General features: G+C 43.0%; 1 protein-coding gene across 1 annotated transcript; it reads right to left on the bottom strand.

The window, feature by feature from the left end:
- Nucleotides 1-9572: 9572 nt before the first annotated feature.
- LOC115756607 (cytochrome P450 CYP749A22-like) lies at nucleotides 9573-12115 on the bottom strand. The gene is made up of 5 exons (XM_030696456.2): nucleotides 11650-12115; nucleotides 11300-11526; nucleotides 10866-11098; nucleotides 10370-10748; nucleotides 9573-10202 (listed from the first exon to the last, which is right to left on the bottom strand). Exons 1-5 carry the CDS (start codon nucleotides 11918-11920, stop codon nucleotides 9774-9776), a joined length of 1539 nt encoding a protein of 512 aa, XP_030552316.1. The 5' UTR covers nucleotides 11921-12115; the 3' UTR covers nucleotides 9573-9773.
- Nucleotides 12116-22894: the final 10779 nt, after the last annotated feature.

Raw genomic sequence — 22894 nt, 5'->3', positions numbered from 1 at the left:
TCGGAAAGGTCCTTGGGTCCCAGTTTGACACTTCATTTCGAGGAGGAAACGTGGGATATAGACTAACTCTGATTTAACGTCATCTCTGGCGTCGATAGCCAATCTGGAATTTATCCAAATCAACCCAATCCACTAGAGTCGGATGGCAGACTTTTCAATTTAGAGACCCGGGTCTTGATTTGCTTTCGGTTGGACCACGTTAAGGATGACACCAGCTGGTTCGATCGTCTTCCAGGTTGATAAGGAATTCAAGGATCAACGAATAAAGGACGCAGTCCTGAGCACATGCACATAATTAGCATTTTACCTGACAAATCGATGTTGACATCGGAAGTGACAAGGAAACACCAAGACCATCTATCACTCGTTTTCATCTTTTTCCTTGCTCCGTCCGAAAAGTCTATCCAACACATCCTTCAGTGGCAGAGATTTTTTTTTTTTTGGTCAGAAAAATAGATATAGCTTTCTTTAAGTTGACATTTGAAACAAGATATTGACTTTCGAGCATAACAACCCTAAAAGGGTACGGGGAGGGTAAGAAATCCAGTTTAAGGGCAAGGCTTTGTTGCGGTGGGCTTTAACGATTCAATCGGCAACCTTATTACTATCCCTATAACAATGGGCTAACTTTATAAATTGGAACTTCTTTGCATGGGCTTGGGCTTCAACGATGAGTGCATTTACTTCCCAACTTTTCTAAACTGAAGCTCCGATTATCGCTTATATCAGATCAAAGTGATCCGTTTCTATCTCCAATTTCAATTCTGTTCGGTCTTCAAAGAACTTTAGGGTTTCTATGATGGCTAAAGCTTCCACACTCCGAACCCCCAACACCTGATAGCTTCGACACTTGCAACAAAGTCCAACCTCGATATATGGGTGAGAGTGAATTAGATCAGATCTGACCGACAAAGGGAATTACCGCAAAGGGACTCACCTCATTCCCGGAAACCCCCACCCCTTGATGTAATCAAAATCAATGTCGATGAGTCGTTTATAGCAAGATCGAGTGAAGGAGCTATCTCTTGTGTGTGTCGCAATAGCCATGGGATCTTGGTCTATGGATTTGCTCTTTCGGAAAGAGTTTCCTCAGCTGTTCATTGGCAAATTCAAAAGAAAAATTGGCCTTTTGTTTCTGTTGCTTCATCACCACAAGGGTATAAAGGTGGTCTAGCCGCCTCATAGTTGGTCAAATCGGGAGATACCTTTGTGGGATCAAACCCCAAATCTCATAGTTGTCAGAATGAAGCGAAATAGGCTTGATCATTGATTTGACGGCTTATTATCGAACACAATTCGACATTGACACAGACACCTAATGAATGCGTAAGTGATCCAAGACACAACTCGCGTAAATCGTTAGATTAAATGTGGGTCGATTCGACCCAATCGTAACCCAAACACACGCGTGCAAAATTTGATAGTGACAAGAAGATCGTCAAGAGGGACTAAGTCCAAGCCCATCAACATATCCAATTGGACTCACTTTCCCTCAAAAGCTTAAACTAGTGAGTTATGGGTCAAATAAGATATATTAAGTACTCCATACCATACAACTTATTTTGTATGTGACTTTTCTAATAATACTCATATGTGTATTTCAACAATCTCCTCCTCACGTGTGAGTTCAATATTAGGTCTAGCTCTCTCTTAATTCAAGTATTCTTCTATACCAAGATATATCAATTTGAATCTCCATCAACACCTAATCTGGTCCATTTCTCGAACGAACTATGAAATTATATTGGTCACCATATTCCTTCCTTAAAATATTTACTAAATTCTAGAACAGATTGGGGGACCACCAATGTACCTCTAGCTATGAGAACATTTGTTAGAAGCGCGCACTAGAAATCTAATACCTTCATTTGGGGAGATCGTCAAGAGGGATCCCAAATCTAAGTCCCCGAATATATCTAGTTGGATCTACATTCACTCAAAACTCAAGCCCGTGAATTACGGGCAACTAGGATACATTAACTGCTCTACACCACAACTCGCACGTGTATCATAATAATCTTCCCCTCAGGTGTGAACTTAGTGTTGGAGAGACATCTTATAAAGATTTTTTTTATGATTTCAAACTACTATGGGTATAATATCTACCTTGTTGAGTGCATATATTTGTGATAATGTTTAAGGAATAAGTGATATTAGTGGTGTCATTTATCGGGTGAAGATCACGAAGTGTCCAAATGCTTTGTATGTAAATAGCACCATCACATTAAAGATTGACCGAGTAATTTCATTGTTATCGGGGACTTCCTTTTGGTTCTCCTTGGTACTACCCTTGATTCTTCAAATAATGCCTTCAATTCTCGTGCCACGCTCACTAGGTGCTCGAACGAATGGTATCCATATGCACACATTCGATTGATATACTCCTTTGAAAGGGCTTTCAAGAGATATTCCACTAATTCTTTCTCGGATACAAGCGGTTGAACTTGCGCCTACTGCGTCTTCCATCTATGAGCAAAGGGCTTAAATTCCTCATCATCGTCTTTAGTGACGCGAAGCAAATCAGTCCTACTGACGGTATCCTTCAAACCAGCTTCAAATCGCCGTAGAAATTGGTCAGATAATTCTTTCCAATTCGGAAACCAATCCAGGTCCACCGATCGGAACCAAAATAATGCGGGGCCGATCAAGCAAAATTTAAAGTCGTGGATGAGAACCTAGTCGTCTTCGTGGTAACCGATCATCTTGTGGAGATACTATGAAATATGGGCCAAAGGGCATCCGGTGTCATCATACTTTAGTTGGAACGTCACTTTCGGATTAGACCACAAAGAGGGGATATTTCTACTTTGAATGGCCGGGATAATGAGCTTCTTTAGCTCCGACATCTTGCTCGATAGATCTTCGCATTGTTCCTCTAGATTCGCCATCCGGCGATTCTGTATTTCAATGGCCTTATGCATCCCTAATGCTTGAATATCCTCCTCCACTCATGAGCCACCACGCCGTGAGCTGAGATAGTTATGATATCGATGTTTATGTTGAAGCTGTAAAGATCATGTTTCTGGTGATGTTCGATCAAAAACCTTTTGAAGATGTTCGCTGAAGATAAATATTATAGCTGGTGTTGGGTGGATATGCAAAACGAAAGTTCAGGAAGATTTAGGGGAACAAAATACAAGCATCTATCAGAGTTGGCTGGGCAGTTAGCATTCAACAGCAGCTGCGGGACCTATTTTTGGATAGCCTGCAAATGTTCAGAGAAAAGAGTTGTATGGGCGGTTCCATTCTTGGACAGCGGAACCAAGAGACTTCCAACGGCTACTTGCTTCTCTAGGACATCTTCAACGGGAAGATTGAAGATATCCATATAAGAAAGGATCGAGAATGCCAATTGTGAGAGAGAGACACATTGGACTAAATCCAAATATCTGCTCTAAGTTGCTTATTATGTTGATAGTTATCTAATCTCTAAAGATCTTTACTGTGATAGTTTTGGCGTACTATAATCGTGTAAAAAATCAATTGTACAAGAGTGAGTGCAATGGCTGAGTCCCGACAGTGTGATCGATCATCCGAAAGGATTAGCACTTGTCAATTGTAACTTGTTGAGCAAATTATTGGTGCAATCCAGCCTGATCTGTGGCTATTAGTCCGAAGAGTGGACGTAGGCTTTGTGAATAAGTTGAACCACTATAAATTGTTGTGTGCTATCTTTTCATTCCGCTCTTTAACTTATACCTCCACACAAGCATCACTAGATCTTTGATATAGGTTTGCTACACTTGTTTTCGAAATATCATATGGTGATTTCCGCAAAAAGTTTGAAAACAACCTATTGAGCTCCTTTAGGTTGCATTGTTAGCCCGGATACTCAATGTTCGAAAAGTCTCACATCAAATAAGTGGTGTGATGTAGTCATGGCCGGTTTTGGTTCGAGAACCGGCGGTTCCAGGCCGGTTCCCCGGCCGATTCATTCCGGTTCCTTTTTTTAATTTTAATTTTTAAAATAATAAATAATATAATAAATTATAAATTATAAAATATAATCAAATTGTACATTGTAATAAAATATGGGGAAAAAAAAAGAGAGGAGGAATGGGCTTGAACTTAATGAATTATCATTAAACACCTACATATCTTCTTGGGGATAGAAGAATCAAAGCCCATGTAGTTCTTTTACCTTTGATAACCCCAACTTACTTCATCGTCAATCGTCGCTACCCGTTGTGGTACCCGTGGCGGTGGTATCTTTAATATCATCGCTAAAAAATTCGTGTTCGGGATCCAACTCTTGGTGTCGATATTTCGCCCTCGTCCAATCGTCGACACAAGCTTAAGCTTCCACAGACTCCGGGCTTAATCTTGAACGGTAAGAGTCCAAAATTAATCCTTCAGCGCTAAATGCTTGTTCAACTACAACCGTTGAAGAAGGGGTTGCTAATATCCGACGAGCGATGAGGGCGAGAACTAGGTAATCGATTTGGTGACTCTTCCACCACTTTAGGATTTCGAAATCTATACTATGTTCTGCATCACGAAACTCAAATTGAGTGGTTAAATATTTTTCTAATTCAGAAATACTACATGTTGCCCTTTTTTGTTTTTTTTTCCTACTCTTGAGCATATTATACCCTCTACTAAGTGAACTACCACATTCGCTACGTGAGGCGATAGATTGTAAAGATCTAGAATCACTTAAACCATATCTACTACAAAATTCTCCATATAATACTATTATAGATTCTTTAACATCTCCTAGTATATTTGAAATATTTATTGAATCTTCAAAATGTAAACAATCATGATAATACACATTCAAATAATCTAGTAAACCGTCTAATTTAATACGTGGATCAAAAACAATACCAACTAAATAGACAAGAGGAATTTGCAAATAATAATGCAACCATTTTTCTCGCATTACTAAAATAATTCGAGCTAATTCAGTATCATTTTCATATTCACTAAAAACACTACAAATATTAACACACTCTATTAAAAATAAATGCGTAGTAGGATAATAAATACCAGATAAAGTCTTAGTAGCATCATTAAAAATTTTCAAAAAATCTAAAATCTTTTTGCAAACGTCCCAATGTTGCGGAAGTAAAGTAATTTCGGGAATATTTTGTGAAATAAACATACATAATAAATCTTTGTAATCAAAAGTTTGCCGAAGTAATTCATACGTAGAATTCCAATGAGTCGGAATATCTTTTGGAAATTTTCTTGCCCTTCTCCCATTTTGTTTACAAAATTTTCCCCATGATTTCATAAAATGGGAACGACTCCACAAAAATTTAATTGCACCCTTTATTGGGGCGAGAGAAGTGTTAAGAGTTCGTAAACCATCTTGTACACATAAATTTAAAACATGGCAAGCACATCTAATGTGAAAAAATTGTAAGCCAAAAGTGGGTTTGCAAATATTTTCTAATTCGAGAATAGAAGCGGTATTTGCAGCGGCATTATCAAAACCAACTGAAAATACTTTATTTATCAAATTATATTCTTCTAAAACTTGCATAATTATTCTATAAATATTATGAGCCGAATGTCTTTCATCAAAAACTCGAAATGCAATAAGTCTTTTTTGAATGGTCCAATCGTCACCTATCCAATGACACGTGACACCCATATAAGAATGAATTTGCCAAGGATCACTCTAAATATCGCTACCTATATGCACACGTCCATTGAATTCCGTAAAAAATTTTGCTAAAGATTTTTTTCTTTTTTTATAAAGATAAAAAACTTCGCGTTTAAAAGTATTTTTTGGAATTGTTGGTGCTTGCGGAATCAACGCATTATTTATCAAATATTTCATATTAAAATTTTCACCAGTATTAAACGGAGCATGATCAAGGGCAACATATTCAGCTAATGTTTGTTCATAAAGTGCATCAGTGTAACAGAATATAGGATGAAGATTAGAAGTGGCGTACCCAGAAATTTGTTGTTGCGTATTATCGATTCCCGCTTGCGTTGGATGTTTTTTCGTCAAATGCCGACGGAATGTTCCGTAGCCGTCTCCTTTCATAAATTTATATATTTGCGAACAATATTTACATTTTATATTATACTTACCTTCGCCTTCATCACGTACATTGTCGAAGTGTAGCCACAAGTCGGATGTATTATCTCGGCCCTTCTGTTCCAGCTCATTTGCCGTTGACGTTTCTTCGACACCAGTGGGAGGATGAAGACTTTCTTATGTTGGGATGTGCTCGACGTTCGGAATCGGGACATAGTTGATATTATCGTCGTTGTCTTCCCAACTTGCATACTCACGAGGATCATATTCAAGAATGGGATACTCGGAATCTCCCATAGTCATCTTGCCCTTGTCGGCATTTCTGCTTCCACTTGCCATTTTTTAGAGAATTGATTGGAAATCCGATTGAGACAATTGAGTCGGGATGGAGAGAATTGAGCGAATTGAGAAAATTTGAGCGAATTGAGAGGATTTGAGAGAATTGTTGAGAGGATTTGTGAGAAAAATGAAAAGGAGATGATATGTATTTATAGGCAAAAAATAAAAATAATTCATTTTTTTTAAAATTTAAAAGGCAACGGCTCTTTGGGCCAACGACCCAAAGAGCCGTTGGGGGTTTTGGGGGGAGGAGAAGCGGGCCCGTAGGGGGACCCGGCGCCATGGGGCAAAGAGCCCAACAGCTCTTTGCCCCACTGAAACATAATTTTTTTTTTTATAATTACGGGTCGGAACCGTGGGTCCGATCAACGGGCCAGTTCCGGGCCCATGGTTCCAAATGGCCATCTCTAGTGTGATGTGGTGAGGAGCAGTTTAGTAATCTCCCCATCTAAAGGTATCAAACTTCTATTGCGTGCTCCTAACAATATGACTCGGAACACATCTTCGAAATAACACAAGGCTGCAATAGCTTTTTCATGAAACTAGAACCCAAAGGCTCACAAAGGCATTAAAATTAGTCTCTGCACATTATTACCTCAGCTTTGACAAGACCATATAGGCTGATAAACAAGCTACAAGGGATGAAATACAACTTGAAGTCCGTGTAGGGGGCGAGTCGTGAGGATTTGAGCTGGACTATGGATATACACAGGAGAAAATTTGAAAGTGTAGCGCTGCAGAATCATTGAGAGGACGATTTTCCCCTGGTGCGTCGCGAAGTTCATTCCCACACACATTCGAGGCCCGAAGCCGTAGGGAAGGAACGCAACTGCATTGTTGTTGGTCACTTTAGAGACACCTTCTGCGAATCGCTCCAGTCTGAAGAGGTGCACATCTTCTCCCCATATTTCTGGGTCCTGGTGGAGCTTGAGGTTTGCTATGAAGACTTGAATGTTAGCGGGAAGAACTAGTTTCCCCAGCCTAAGTTGCTGGTTAACTTTTCGATCGAACCCAATCACAGGTGGGTATAACCTTAGAGCTTTGTTCATGATCATGCTCATCTGCACACAAGAGAATGCATATTAGTTGACAACACGTACAACTCAGAAATTAAAAGAAGGGCGATTTCATTGTTTCGTTCCCAATAAAACAATTCTTTTCCGTCATTGGTAAATATTAGAAAGAGATTCTCTTTAACCAATAATTTTTTAACAGTTATCGATGTTTCAGCATCAACATTTACGGACAAGAGTGTTCCTCAAACAGAGTTGCAAATGGTATAACTCTGGTAATGTTAGAGTATCTATTGGTGTTGTGTCCTAGTGCTGCTGTTGTTTTTCTTGTCGTTATAGTCTTTTATGTTTTGTAGTCAAGTTTGATTTGTTAGGTAATTAGTTTGTTAGCTATTTTCTGGGAAGTGGAACAAGTCAGTTTTTGCACGTTTGTGTACAGTTCAAAACAGGTTCTTATTAAGCTTGTACTAAATAGTTTTCAAAGTTAAGGTTTTTTTGTCTTCTATTCCATCTCTCTCTGTGCAATTAGAAAATTGTGATAGCTGATTATTTATCAGCATTTATAGTGGTATCAAAGCCTCTATGGGATCTTAAGGGACTGTGAAGTGAGGGTAAGCGAGCACGCAAACCGTGAAGTGAGGGTAAGCAAGCCTGCAAAGACAAAGCCGATGGAGGCGGGATCAAGTGGATTCTCTGCAGTGGCTACTCCGGTCTTTACCGGGGAAAATTATCAAGCTTGGGCTGTCAAGATGACAGCATTCTTGGAGGGTCCCGATCTATGGGAGGCTGTGGAGAATGATTATTAGATTGCTCCATTTCCAAACAATCCGACCTTGATTCGGATAAAGATCTATAAAAAGAGAACCACAAGGAAGGCAAAGGCAAAGTCTTGCTCGTATGCTGTTGTCTCACCCCCTATCGTCGCAAGGATCATGAGATGTGATTCTGCAAAGGCAATATGGGATTGCTTGAAGGATGAATACGAGAGAGATGAGAAGATAAGAAGCATGAAGGTGCTGAATCTCTTAAGGGAGTTTGAGAGATAGCAAATGAAGGATTCGGAGTCGCCGAAGGAATACTACGATAGGGTGATTAAGATAGTTGAAAAGATCAGAGTTTTAGGGACTGACTTGAAGGATGAAAGGCTAGTTCGGAAGATCCTGGTGTCTCTTCCAGAGAAGTTTGAAGCCACCATAGCTTCTCTGGAAAATACAAGAGATTTAGCCGACATAAAGCTTGCAGAATTGTTAAGTGCCCTGCAGTCACGGGAGCAAAGAAGACGATGAGAAGAGAAGCGCCTGTAGAGGGTGCACTGCAAGCTAAAGTGAAGTTCAATGATGGAGGCAAAGGGAAGAAATGGAATTAGTCCAAAGGAAATGTAGGTGACTCCAAGTTTGCAGCGAAAGAAGGAAGTTCTTGTGGGTCCGGCAAATGGAAGAAGAACAAGAAGCCTTGTCAACACTGTGGTGGAACTACTCATTAGTCCTTTAGATGCTGGAGGAGGCCCGATGCTAAGTGCAGAAGATGTCACAAGATGGATCGCGTGGAAGCAATCCGCAAAGAGAACAATCACCAGCAAGCGGGAGAAGCACGGATAGCGGTGAATGAGACCGAGGAAGAACGCTTGTTTGTGGCTTCCTATTCCGGTTCTCCTGTTGAGAATGATGCATGGCTGGTGGATAGTGGTTGTACCAATCATATGATTGGCAATTTGAAGCTGTTTAGGAGCCTAGACAAGTCGATCGGGTCCAAAGTCAGAATTGGCAATGGACAGTATATCGAAGTGCAAGGGAAGGGTACAGTGGCTATTGAAGGAAATCGGGAGGTGAAGCCGATTAGTGATGTTCTCTTTGTGCCAAAAATTGACCAGAATCTGTTGAGTGTTGGCCAATTAGTTAAGACAGGCTATAAGGTGAAGTTTGAAGGAAAGGAATGCCTTATTGATAATGCAGATAGCAAGGAAGTGTTGAGAATGCCAATGAAGGACAAGCGCTTCGTGTTCAAGCCACAGGAAATGCAACAAATGGCTTTGAAGTGCAAAGAAGAAAATGCAGAGCTATGGCATAAAAGGCTTGGACATGTTCACTGGAAGAACGTGTTGTTTATGCAGAGGAATAACTTGGTAGATGACTTGCCAAGTTTGGAGGAGGAATTTCCACAGTGCAGAACTTGTCTTCTTGGCAAGCAAGCTAGATTTCCTTTCAAAGGAGGAGGCTGGAGAGCACTACACAGTAAATAAAGGATGCACCAAACCAAAACATTTTTATGCTGATTAACGAGGATGATACGCTCATCGTCAGCATCTCCGAGCTCCCCTTTTAATGTTTGACAAATCCTAGAAGTACAACACGAGGCGTAGAATTATGCAGGCATCGGTGGACATCATTCCACAACTTAGACGTTATTCATATGCCCGGTGAACCGAGCTACAATGGTTGAATAATAACTTGAAGTCCAAGTTTGGGGCGGATCGTGAGGACTGGGACCGGGCAGTGGACGTACGCAGGGGACAGTTTGAAAGCGTAGCGTTGTAGAATCATCGAGATGATGATCTTCACCTCATGCGTCGCAAAGTTCATGCCTGCGCAGATTCGGGGCCCGAAGCTGAAGGGGGTGAACACGACCGGGTTGTTGTTGGTGGCTTTGGCGATGCCTTCTGCGAACCGCTCCGGCTTGAAGAGATGCACGTCTTCTCCCCAGATTTCAGGGTCATGGTGAAGCTTGAGATTTCCTATCCCGATCTTGATACCTGCGGGAAGAACAAGTTTTCCCAACCTGAGTTGCCGGTCAACTTGCCTAGACATCCCAATGACAGGAGGGTATAGCCGCAGAGTTTCATTTATGATCATGCTAAGCTGCACACACAAAGAGAATCTGATAGTTAGGCATCATTTTTCATCAATCTCAACCTATGTAAGCAGAGACATTTCTAGATAAGGCCATCCAAATTTGATTATTTTGTGAGATTGAACTTATTCTGATCTGCCAAAGTTAGCCCCAGACCAAGAATCCGTATTCATACCGTCTTTAATCTTGTAATACCCTCAGCGTCGGGATCATTGTTCCTGAACACATGGAGAACCTCCTTTCTCGCTTCCTCTTGCCAATCAGGGTGAGTCGCTAGGAGGAACACGACCCATGCGATCAACGAATTCGTGGTTTCTTGTCCGGCAAGGTAGAATGTCTTGCATTCGTCCACCAGATCTTCGATTGTGATTTTCTTGCTGTCATCCGTGCCACGAGAAGCCTTCACCAGCTGTCCAAGGAAATCATTCCCAAAGTCAGCTGCCTCGCCGGCCTTCACCTTCTCTTCCCTTTTCTTGATCATCCCCAGTATAGCGTCAAATATGCTTTTCTCGAGCTTCTCTGCTTCGATTTCATCCGCTGTCTTCCACAACTTACTGAGAGGTATTCCACAAGAGATTCCCCTAGTTTGTCAGGCTCAACTCCAACTAAACAGAGGTTATCCTGAAAATAAATCGCCCAAACCAATTTGTTCTCTGGAAAAGAAGGAATACCTTAGTCCTGGGAACCTTACATGAGGCACGTTTCTGGTTAATAACATTCCCAAGTCTGTCAACATCTGGAAAATACTCCTGCCCTCGACGTAGCTGCTTCCGAATGCAGTTTTCGAAATCACTTCGCATGTGAATATCTTAAAATCTTCGAACACCTCAATCTCTTTCCCTTCCTGATGCTTCCACCTTGCTAGCATCTCGTGAACAGTCTCCACCATCACCGGAACCATATTCTGCATTTCAAGTTCGATCCCCACAAAATTAGTACAATCTCAATTCAAAGAACAGTTCTCCTTTCCCGCTGACGTCTTAACGGCTCTGTTAGCTCGATATCGAAACACGCAGTCAGCTCTTTTGAATCGCATGAAGTTGTATTCAAGATTGAAATTGTTGAAGTAGTGAACGTGGAGCACTTTAAGGTCAAGCTGAATTACCTTCAAGCTCTCCCCATGGAAAATGTAATTGGCGAGTCTACGCTGTTTTGCCCATTTGTCTTCATTATTGGTGGTCACAAGCCCATCCCCTAAAAGCTGCTTGACAAAGTCCTGAGGTGGTGGTTTGGGGTATGTCTTCTCTCGATTAACCAGCACCTCTTTGATTAGTTCTGGCTCTGTGATGACCAGCTGAGCTTGAGTCCCATGCCAACTTAAGTAATTTCGCCCTACAAAACTCACAATAAATTCCAATCAACAACTAAGGTCGGATGCTCCTGCGGCAGGCTGTCGCTACCGACATGAAGTAGAGCAACAAATCAGAACTAAAGCTTAGGAGTTGATTCTATTACCGTATGCTTTGGTCCATGCGTGGATTTCAGGCTGAATCTTGGGGAATATGTCATGACAGAGATTGCTCATGGGTGTGTCCCTGACCTGCATGGACATCTTGAATGATTCCTTGGTGTTTCCATGGACGAACTTGTAAGGGGGACCCCTGATTCCCTGCTCGTTCATTATCCTCTGTATCCTGAGAGGGTTCCACCATAGCTTGTACCAGAGCCTGGCAAGGGACAGGAAGAGGAACAGGAACAGGGAGATCAAGATGATGAGCACTTGCATGGTTTTCTTTCCAAGGTTAGGGAGGAAAGGAAGGTAAGGAAGGAAGCGGAGGAAACTAGAAATCCAGATCACGGGCTGTGTTGAAGTGGGTGATGATTATCAAGATGATTTCAGTGGCTATGGGCGGAGGAATCTGTGAGCCGGGGGCGACAAGGACAGGCCTAAAAGGACAGCCTTTTGGCATTGCTTGTTAGGATGATGGTCCTGGCCCTGACTTTTCTCAGAGATGGTGACAGGCCGACACTGACGTTGAAAATGTCGCTGTTGCCGGCCCTTGGATTTTTCAAGAAATTCGTCCCCCCAGACAATTACTATGATGTGATGAAGGTTCCTTTGTGTGCTGAAAAGTCCAGGTGCTTCGCTCACGGTTCGACGCCTCGAGTTAAAAATCGCCTTTGCTAATTAGTTTTTGTGGCCAAGCATTTGCGTTTTATCATGATGCGCATGGAAAAGGATCACCTAGACCAACTCTAGGGTCAAGTTACTGAAGTTGGACAGGTGGTAAGCTCGCCCGAGGCATTTTCCAAAATCCTTTCGATGGCCTATGATGTGTTGAAGAGATATCTATATAATCTGAAACGGTTACATGTCCCAGGTGTAGTATTGAAATAATTTCAGAGGTTTTCCCTAAAAATTTTCTAGTCTTGCATATGTGTTCTAAGCCTCAACCATGAGCTTCTTGTAATTCATTGAATTTCATGGACTTCAAGTTGAGACTTCGTAGTATCTCAGATTATGGGTGGCATATTAATCTATTTCGTGTCATGATCATTTCAACCCGTTGGATAGATGTTGGATAGATTGTGTTTGGCTCATCGACCCGTGTTGAGACCTTCCCAGAGTTGAACCACCAAGGGAAGGCTACTTGATTACTAAGCGTGATGCCCAACATGGGCTCTCCCAAGCCCTACCCACTGCAACTCGGTACCCAATTCAAAAGACCTTGATGTGCTAAGCAAAGCTTCAAATGAATGTTCTAATAATTAAATCTTGGGATAATTACACAATTAGTCCTTGAATTTTGATCCAATATGCAATGTGGTCCCCGAACTTTAGCCCAATATATAATGTGGTCCGTGAACTTTTAATTTGACCAGTAGGGATGTTAAACTTTTGGAACATGTTCAACTTAATCCCTAAATTATATGAAAATGTTCAATGTAGTCCTTTCATTAATTCAAATTCACTGACGACTTTGAATTTTTTCTTATAGTTCAAGAGCTAAGTTGAACAAGTTCCAAATTTTTGGGGATCACATTGAACAAATTGAAAATTCAAGGATCACATTTTACATTGGACTAAAGTTTAGGAACTATATTGGTTAAATTAAAGTTTAAGGATCATATTGCACATCGGCAAAATTTAAAGACCATTCCCGTCATTTTTCCTTAACACTTTGAAACTACATGCAGTCTATATTATTCTAATAACTTTTGTTGTTATTATGAAAACTATGCATTTTAAGATGAACATGCGTTATTTAAATAAGAAGACCCGGAAATATAAATTATGAATGCGCTCTAAACTCTAAACATGACATATACGCGTGATGGTCATTTAATTTCATGTGGCATCAACTCAAAGTTTATTGCTATAATTCGAAGACATACCATCTTGATGCATCCAAGATTTATTTAAATTAATCGCGAATAGAAACACATATATTATAAACCATGACCGAAACAATGAGGCGGTATTAAATTCGCTTATGTGTAATTACCACGAGAAAATCTCTCTCAACAAATACAAGATAAAGTTAGGGCTCATTAACTGACCTCATTAAATGGCACCCGTAAGACAAACTTCACGGGCACCCTCCTATTTTATGGGCATGCATACACATGAGCTCGAGAAAAACATGATGGAATCGGCTAAGTTGACAGTCCCATCAAGTCGGACGGTGGGACGGTCAACTTTTTACCAAAAATATTATTTGTTGAATCGGATCATCACTTGTTGATCCGGTTTCACTTCACATTCTTTTTTTTTTTTACTTTTATTTGTTTTTATTGTAAGCTAAAAATTAGAAGACAAAGTTATAAGAGGGCCAACACAATCAAGGTTCTAATGAAACATATCATGAGGATTTGTGGTGCGTACGTATTAGACGTGAACTTTTGACTAACAAGCATATCACCCGGATATGTGATGTATTCATGTCAGATGTGGACTTTTGAATGACAAGCATATCACACGGTTATGTGATGCGTACATATTAAATGTAAAATTTTGGTTGCAAGCATATCGCTCGAATGTGTGGTGCGTACATGTTAGACGTGGACTTTTGTCCTACAAGCATATCACGCGGATATGTGGTGTGTCATGTCAAACGTAGACTTTTGGATGACAAGCATATCACATGAATATATGATGCATACATATCAAACGTAGAATTTTGGCTATAAAGCATATCACTAGGATATGTAGTGCATACATATTGGACGTGAACTTTTGGCCTACAAGCATATCACGCAGATATGCGATGTGTTATGTCAAACGTGGACTTTTGGATGATAAGTATATCACACGAATATATGTTGTGTATATGTTAGAGAAAAAATTTTGGCCGATAAGCATATCACGTGAATATGTGATGCATTTATGCTGATAGAAACGTAATTATATCGTATACTTTATTTTCTAATTTTAACTCACAATAAAAAAACATAAAAATAAAAAAAATAAAAATAAAGCAAAGTGAAATCGAATCAACAAGTGATTCGATTTCAGCAAACTATTTACCATAAATAGTTTACCGTCCCACCGACTGACTTGGTCGGACGGTCGGCTATGCTTTTTCCACACATGAAAGAAGACAAGGGAGGCCCATAATTGTTAACTTTGACCAATTCCTCTTGCAGCTTCTCTGAAGGAGCTTTCATATATTGTCAACAATCATTTGTGGGTCCTTCGTTAAAGGGTCGGCATCGTTTTCAATCAATGCTGAACGTTAGCCGAGAAAAGAGTGGAATAATTCTTCGTCTGCTCGTCGAATATACGCCGTTTTCATATTAAATGCTCTGCTGACGTACTTCTCTATTTCGGCATATTAATATATACTGCGCCAGCGAGTCGAGTATCGTATACGGCCTGAAACTCAAGACATAATTTTAACAAAAACGGCAACCGAGAAGGCGATGAGCAGCGACTATGGTGGCTTGCCACGATGATATGGATGCCAAAGCACCTGCTGATTTGAAAACTACCTGAAGCTTGCTAGTCTGGAGGGGCGAGGCTGAATGCGGCGCTCGCCGTGATTGCCGCTGGTCGTGAGGCAGAGCAGGTCGAGCTGGAGCGCCAGGTGCAGCTGGGAAGCACGTTGGTGGTCTCGGTGAGCCCTTTGGAAGTGCCAGAGAGATATGGGCGTGATGGAGCGACCGGAACTCACCGCTGGAATGGAAGCAAGCCAAATATGTGTTCTGTCGGATTTGTGTCATCAAGACCCCTACCAAAATTTTGGTCATCGAGACTTCAGAAAACAAGTCCTCAAGACCTCACCAAATGTTCGGATTATCAAGACCTCAACCATCTTATATTTGAGATCCATCGTTCAAGTCCTTAAATCGGGTTCCCGAAGAGGAATCGCGAAGACGACATCTCGTTTTTCGGGGGTTGGACATTTCTATATGCCTCAAAATCGAAACCCGAGTTTGACGAGGACAAGGAGAGACAGCCTTGCTTATTCTTTCGTAGTCTACTAGGTCAATAGATTCAAAACAAGCATTTTGAGGGAGTGAAGGTAAATACTAAGTTCGATCTCTTCCTAGGAAATTCACCGAGGATGTCCACAAGCGAAAAACGGATAAACCAAGGTCGCCCTGGTTCCTTCCCACGATCAATCGGCTCTTTTGGTCCTATTCCAAAGTCTCCAGCTGTAATGGGAAAGCCTGACGAACGAGTTGTGCTTTGTCTTAGGCGGCCCCATTTGCATCCGACGGCAAAGTGATAAGGAAATTAAAAACAAAGTTTTTTTTTAAGACAATACGACTGACCGAGATAATTATTACAAAAAACAATTCTAAATTTAATGTACATATGCCAATTCAATCTTAATTATTTTAATACTAATTTTGACAATTAGCCTATTTAATCCTTCCAACCATGAAATTGCCGATATGGACGTCATCCATCTTGCGTGGTGTCACGCCCCGACTCTTGAGCTCGCAACATCCCTACCTTACTCGCCTCGGGTAATGAATGATAGCGTTCCAAATAGGCTATCGACCTATAAAATTACAGCGCATGCGAACGTGCAACTCTCCCGGACAATCAACAACAGGAGGATAGTACGGTAGGAAAATTAACACGCTCAATTCACAAAAGCAAATTCATTCAAAAGCCGGAGCAGAGGAATTTTAACCCTACCGAGCTACGTAAAATATATACAACCCCATTCTTTGGGACGGCTCACTAGGACCTCAAAAAGACACGAGGTCGGGTAAGGTTAATCCCTCGTCTACTCCCAAAAATCCTACCACAATCCTCCAAGTTCAATGTCCACGGCCTCCATCACCGCCTGAAAATTGTTAACCACAACGAGGTGAGAAATTAATCTCGGTGAGCCAACGCCTAAGCCTAATTAGGAGGTTGATTCGCTCGGACATCCTAAAAGGCAATCACATCAGCATAGAGCAGATATTCCAATCACATGCAAACTTACCCTCCAGGCCACACATAATGCAATGCGGACTCGCCTCAACAATCAACCAACCAAATCAATTTAGCCCACTGTAAAGCATCACAGTACTTGCATTCACAAGACGCCACACGTAGTCCATTTATTATCAGATCCGACCCGTAGGTCCAGCACACTAGTCGGTTGGTGCGCAGCACACTCTTTAGTTGGTGCTCTTCTGGCGGGACCAGGCCTCGTCCCGTACTTCCGGCGACGGCTTCTGATAGTCCATGTGACTCCCCTCGACTAACCGTAAGACAATGATTGTCGACACGGCATAGAGCTAATAGGAATCCTTAAAAGGCTTCGACCCATCACAAGTTGCGATCGGCAAACGTACAACCGTAAGACAATGATTGACGCGCATCTAGCAACTAGAAGACAATGATTGCAAAGACCGATCAACCATAAGACAATGATCGTCGAAATTATCCCATTATATGACCACTCGGGCACTTCGACAACCAGCTAGTTCATTTCTTGGATTTAGGTCGAATGCTCATACTTGCATGTTCAAATGCTTGGCCCAAGGCCATTTTCGTGCAAAATCATGCAATTTTATCTCATACGTGGTCACATGAATGCGCAATTTATATCGACCGACACCAACCAATCAATTTGGGGCGATTAACCTCTAATCGGACCCCCATGGCAATCAACAATCAAACCGGCATCACAACCAACAATTCATAAATCCATTAGTCAATTGCAGCCAATCAATTATTAACTCCAATTTAAATTCTAATTGCGCACTCGTCTCTAACATATCGCTCGCTCGCGATCAATCAACGCAATCGGTCAAATCAACCAATTCTACTCACCAATTAGCCACAAACAACCTAGCTAATTGACTAATCTTAACTAATTACGGTCATTTAGCCTAAATCACGTTTCTATCTAATCCGATCGTAATTAAACTACCTAAACACCCTAATTAGCTAATTAATCTAATTCCGAACGCAATTAGCGTCCTAACCAAGAGTTAGGGGCTAACTCACAATTTTAATAGCTCAGGCGGTCTCAACTCAAGCGATAACGACACGAACTCGTCCCAGCCCGCGGCGACGACTAACGGCGACTTGCGATCCAAATGAGCTTCGAGCTTCCAACTTGGTCAAAGGTGGTCCGCAGGACTTGGCGACACCTCGGGACATCAGCACGAGACTCGAGGGTGGCAGCCGGTGGCCGGAGTTGGCCATAACGGTGGTGCCGGCGATGAACAGTGCTCGGGCAAAACAGGGGCCTGGGTTTCGAGGGTCGTTCTCGGCTCCTTGGGGCGGTGAATGGTGGAGGCGTCGACAAGGAAGGCTGGTGGGGGTCCGAGGGGGTGTCGGGGGACGTCGCCGGTGGCTCCCGGTGGTTGGAGAGGGGTGGAGCAGCGGTAAATAGAAGTTGCAGCTGGCGCGGGCGAAAAACAGGAGAGGTAGATCCGAGGGGTAATTGGGCTCCACGGGGGCCGATCGGTTGCTGATGGCTTTGGGGGATGATGAGGGGTTGAAAACCGTCACCGGGGGTGGTCCGGGGTGGCCGGAACCGGGCTGAGGGCGGCGGAGGGCTGCGGAACAAAAGCTCGGCGCTAAATAGGGGAGGACGGCGTTGGGGCTGTTCACGGCGGTTCGACAGGGGAACGAGCGGCGGGACAGGGTCCGGAGGGGCGTGGTGAGGGCGCCGGATGACGTCGAGCGTGCTGGAGGCGGTGCAGTGCGGCGTGAGGCGACCGAGCGGCCTAAAACGTCCACCAAAGCTAAAACAGAGCAGGAGTCCACCGGGGCTAGTTTGGGGGGGTTTCGGGGCGGCGAACGGCTGCCGGACGGAGGTGGGACGGTGTGGGGCTAAGGTAGTGGTTGGACAATGGTGGGCTCGGGTGTGGTCGCACAAAAATGGCCGGCGGAGAAGGATGAGGTATTCGGTGATGCAGGGGGGCTATTTGCGCGAGTGAAGGGGAGGGGGAGGAAGCAAACAGAAAGAGAGAGAGAAGGGGAGGAGAGAGAAAGGCTTTGACCGGTTTGATCGCAAGTGGGCTGATTGGACCGAGGTGTTGCCCACGGGTCTCATCCAATTAATAGTTTTCGTTCCACATACATAATATCCAAGGACAATTTCGTAATTTGACAAATCGAGACCGATCGGATTTTTGGGTCAACCGATTGGGAATAAAATTTGGAATTTCACGGGCTAGGCTTGGTCCGAAAAAGGTCTAGGCGCGAGGATTAGATATCCTAAGTCGCGGTGATCACGATTTCGAGACCCAATCGAAATCGAACGACATTTCGATGATCGTCCAAAATTCGTCACTTTCATCCTTGCAATCCGAAATTTGCACCGACTAAATTTCAATTTTCTTCCTTTTTATTGAATTTGGGTAAATTTACAAAATCCGAATTTCCCGAGAGTCACAACTCTCCCCACCTTAGGAAATTTCGTTCCCGAAATTACAATACAATCACTATTCTTCAAAAAGATACGGATAGCTACTCTTCATAACTTCCTCGTTCTCCCATGTAGCTCCTTCGGTTCCATAGTGTTACCAAACTACCTTGACCAACCGAATCGTCTTGCTTCGAAGCACTTGCTCTTTCCTATCCACGATCCCGACTTGACGTTCTACGTACGTAGCTCGCTCATCTAGTTCGATTTCTTCATAACTCAGCACATGAATGGGGTCCGGTTCGTACTTTCTTAACATCGACACGTGGAATACATTATGTACCCGAGCCGATCTTGGTGGCGGTGCAAGACGATATGCCAGATTTCCAATCCTCTCCAAAGTCTCAAAAGGCCCGACATATCTAGGGCTCAACTTTCCTTTCTTGCCAAAACGGGATGTCCCTCTCATAGGCGACACCTTCGAAAAAACATGATCACCCACTTGGAATTCCAGAGGTCTATGCCTCTATTCCGCATAGCTCTTCCGGCGACTCTGAGCTGTCCTCGGTCTGTCTTTGATAACTTTGGCAGCTTCCATCGATTGCTCTACCAACTCGGGACTAGTGATTTTCCTTTCACGTACTTCGTCCCAACAAACCGGCGTTCGGCACGCTCTACCATACAATGCTTCAAATGGCGGCATCTTGATACTCTGCTAAAAACTGTTGTTGTAGGCGAACTCAACCAAATGTAACTCCTCTTCCCAACCGCCCTTGAAATCCAAGACACAGGCTCTCAGCATATCCTCCAGTGTCTAAATTGTCCTTTCAGACCGACCATCTGTCTGCAGATGATAGGCCGTCTTGAACTGCAGCTTCGTTCCTAAAGCAGTCTGCAGACTCTTCCAAAATGTGGCGATGAACTTGGGATCACAATTTGAGATGATCATCACTAGTACTCTATGCGATCTCACGTTGTGTCTCACATACAAATCTGCATATCTATCTAAAGCGAAGTCTTTTCTTCTTGGAATGAAGTGCGCCAACTTCGTCAATCTATCTACCACAACCCGGATCGAATTATGTCCTCTCTGACTTCTAGGCAATCCCATCACGAAGTCCATCGTGATATGCTTCCATTTCCATTCCGGAATCTCCAAAGGCTGCAATGATCCTCTAGGCTTACAAAGGTGCGCCTTGACTTGTTAATAGATCAAACACTTAGCCACATGTTTGGCTATATCTGCCTTCATTCCATTGCACCAGTAGTGTTGCTTCAAATTCTGATACATTTTCATACTACCCAAATGGATACTATAACCGCTACGATGTGCCTCCAATAAGATATCATCCCTTAGACTTTCATCGATTGGCACAACTAGACGTCCTTTGAACTTCAGTATCCCATCCTTGGCAACTTGAAAATCGACCCTTCGTTAAGCTGAATCCTTTTGAAGGATCTTACGAACAGTAGGGTCCGTCGACCGCAAGGTCTTAATTCCGGTTTACACTTCCGGCTCAATTCTCAATGTAGCCACTAGACTCGATAGACGACTTATCTCCAACTTAAAGTCCGAGTCTCGCACTTGCTCAAGCAAACGCCATTCACTCACACATAATTGAGTAATCACCGATTTTCTACTCAGGGCATCTACAACCTTATTTGCCTTACCCGGATGATATAAAATTTCACAATCATAATCTTTGAGCAGCTCCATCCATCGACGCTACCTCATGTTCAACTCTTTCCGAGAGAACAGATACTTCAAGCTCTGATGATTGGTATACACTTGAAAACTTTCTCCGATTAGATAATGTCTCCAAATCTTCGGGGCGAACACGACTACAACCAATTCCAGGTCCTGCGTCGGATAGTTCAACTCGTGGGGTCTCAATTGGCGAGATACATATGCTACCACTCTTCCATGTTGCATCAGCATACAACCTAGACCTCCGAGAGACGCATCACTGTAGATCTTGAACCCTCCAAGACCAAACGGAATAGTCAACACAGGAGCCGTAGTGAGCTTATGCTTAAGCTCTTGAAAATTATGCTCACACTTGTCTGTCCATTCATACTTCACATCCTTTTTCAATAGCTTAGTCATAGGTGAGGCTATAGCGGAGAACTTCTCCACGAATCGTCTATAGTAGCCTGCCAAACCCAAGAAGCTTCTGATCTCCATTATCGTCGTCGGTCTTGGCCAGTCCATGATCGCCTCAATCTTAAAAGGATCCACTGCAATTCCCTCGCTAGAAACTACATGGCCTAAGAACGCCACACGAGCTAACAAAAACTCACATTTAATGAGCTTGGCAAAAAGCCGATGTATCCTCAGTGTCTCCAACACTATCCTCAAGTGTTGTTCATGGTCCTCAAAACTCTTTGAGTACACCAGGATATCATCTATAAACACAATGACGAAGCGATCCAGGAATTCCTTGAACACTCTGTTCATCGGATCCATAAAAGCAACAGGAGCATTCGTCGACCCAAACGGCATCATAATGAACTCATAGTGTCCATAGCGCGTCCCGAACGCTGTCTTCGGTATATCTTCTTTCCTAATCCTCAACCGATGGTATCCCGTCCATAGATCAATCTCAGAAAACACCGATGCTCCACGCAACCGATCAAACAGATCATCAATTCTAGGCAGTGGGTACTTGTTCTTGATCGTCACTTGATTTAACTACCTGTAGTCTATACACAATCTCATAGACTCATCCTTCTTCTTAACAAACAATACTGGTGCTCCTCAAGGCGACGCACCGGGGCGGATAAATCCTTTATCCAACAGCTCTTGCATCCGCACCTTAAGTTCCTTCGGTTCTGACAACGCCATCCTATACGACGCCTTAGAAATCGGCTCCATCCCCGGAGCTAACTCTATCACGAACTCTATTTCTCTATCCGACGGCAATCCAAGCAGTTCTTCAAGAAAAACGTCTGGAAACTCACATGCTACAGCAATATTTTCCAACTTAGTTTCTTCAACGGACATATCCACTATCGCAGCCAAATAACCTTGGCAACCACTTTCCAACAAACGAGGCGCCTCTAGCAACGAGATTACTACAATCGAGGTTCCTTCTCGATTTCCCACAAATTCAAAACTGGCCCCATCCAACGGCCTAAATTGAATAGTCTTACGATAGCAGTCCATCGTGGCCCTTTACTTCGTTAACCAATCCATTCCACAATCGAATCAAAATCGTACATCTCCAGTACAACCGGATCTATCTCACTCTCATGACTATCCACAACTAGGACAGCCTACAGCAGCTATTACACTATCCTTTAAAGGTGTAGACACCTTGACAAGCACATCTAATGACACTACAATTAATCCAGACAGTCTAACAAATTGATCCGCAACAAAAGAATGCGTAGCACCGGGGTCAAACAAAGCATAGGCTACGCTATTCTATAGAAAGACCGTACTTGTGACGGTCGGCGAGTCCTTCGCCTCATCTTGGGAGACAGCAAACACCCGTCCATGTGCCCGAGGTCTATTCCGGTAATTCGGTGGCGCGATCCTTCCAACTTGGCCTCCCGGCGGCCTTGCTTGTTGCCTCTGTGGGCAATCTCTCACAAGATGGCCCCGCCGGCCACATCCAAAGCGGACTACATGCATAGAGCATGGAGCGCATCCATGCCTCTGGTTACACAGGCGGCGGACATCGTCTCGGCGAGGCATCGACTTACTAATCGCTCCTCGACGATTGGGCGGAATGTTGAACTTGTTACCTTACATCGGCCTCTTCCCTTGCCGAATATCTCTTCTATTCGAGGATGCGAACCGCGATCCAGATGTAGCAGCCCTTTCTATCAGATCTTGCTCAACCATTTGCGCTCTCTCATAAAGGTCGTTGTAATCCGTCAAGTTAAATGGTACCAGCACATTCCTAAAAGGCAATCATGTACTGATC

This window comes from Rhodamnia argentea, chromosome 6 (genome assembly GCF_020921035.1).
Source record: "Rhodamnia argentea isolate NSW1041297 chromosome 6, ASM2092103v1, whole genome shotgun sequence".
In the NCBI taxonomy this organism is placed as follows: domain Eukaryota; kingdom Viridiplantae; phylum Streptophyta; class Magnoliopsida; order Myrtales; family Myrtaceae; genus Rhodamnia; species Rhodamnia argentea.
The sequence above is the reverse complement of the archived record's forward strand: the minus strand, read 5'-3'. Positions and strand labels throughout refer to the sequence as shown.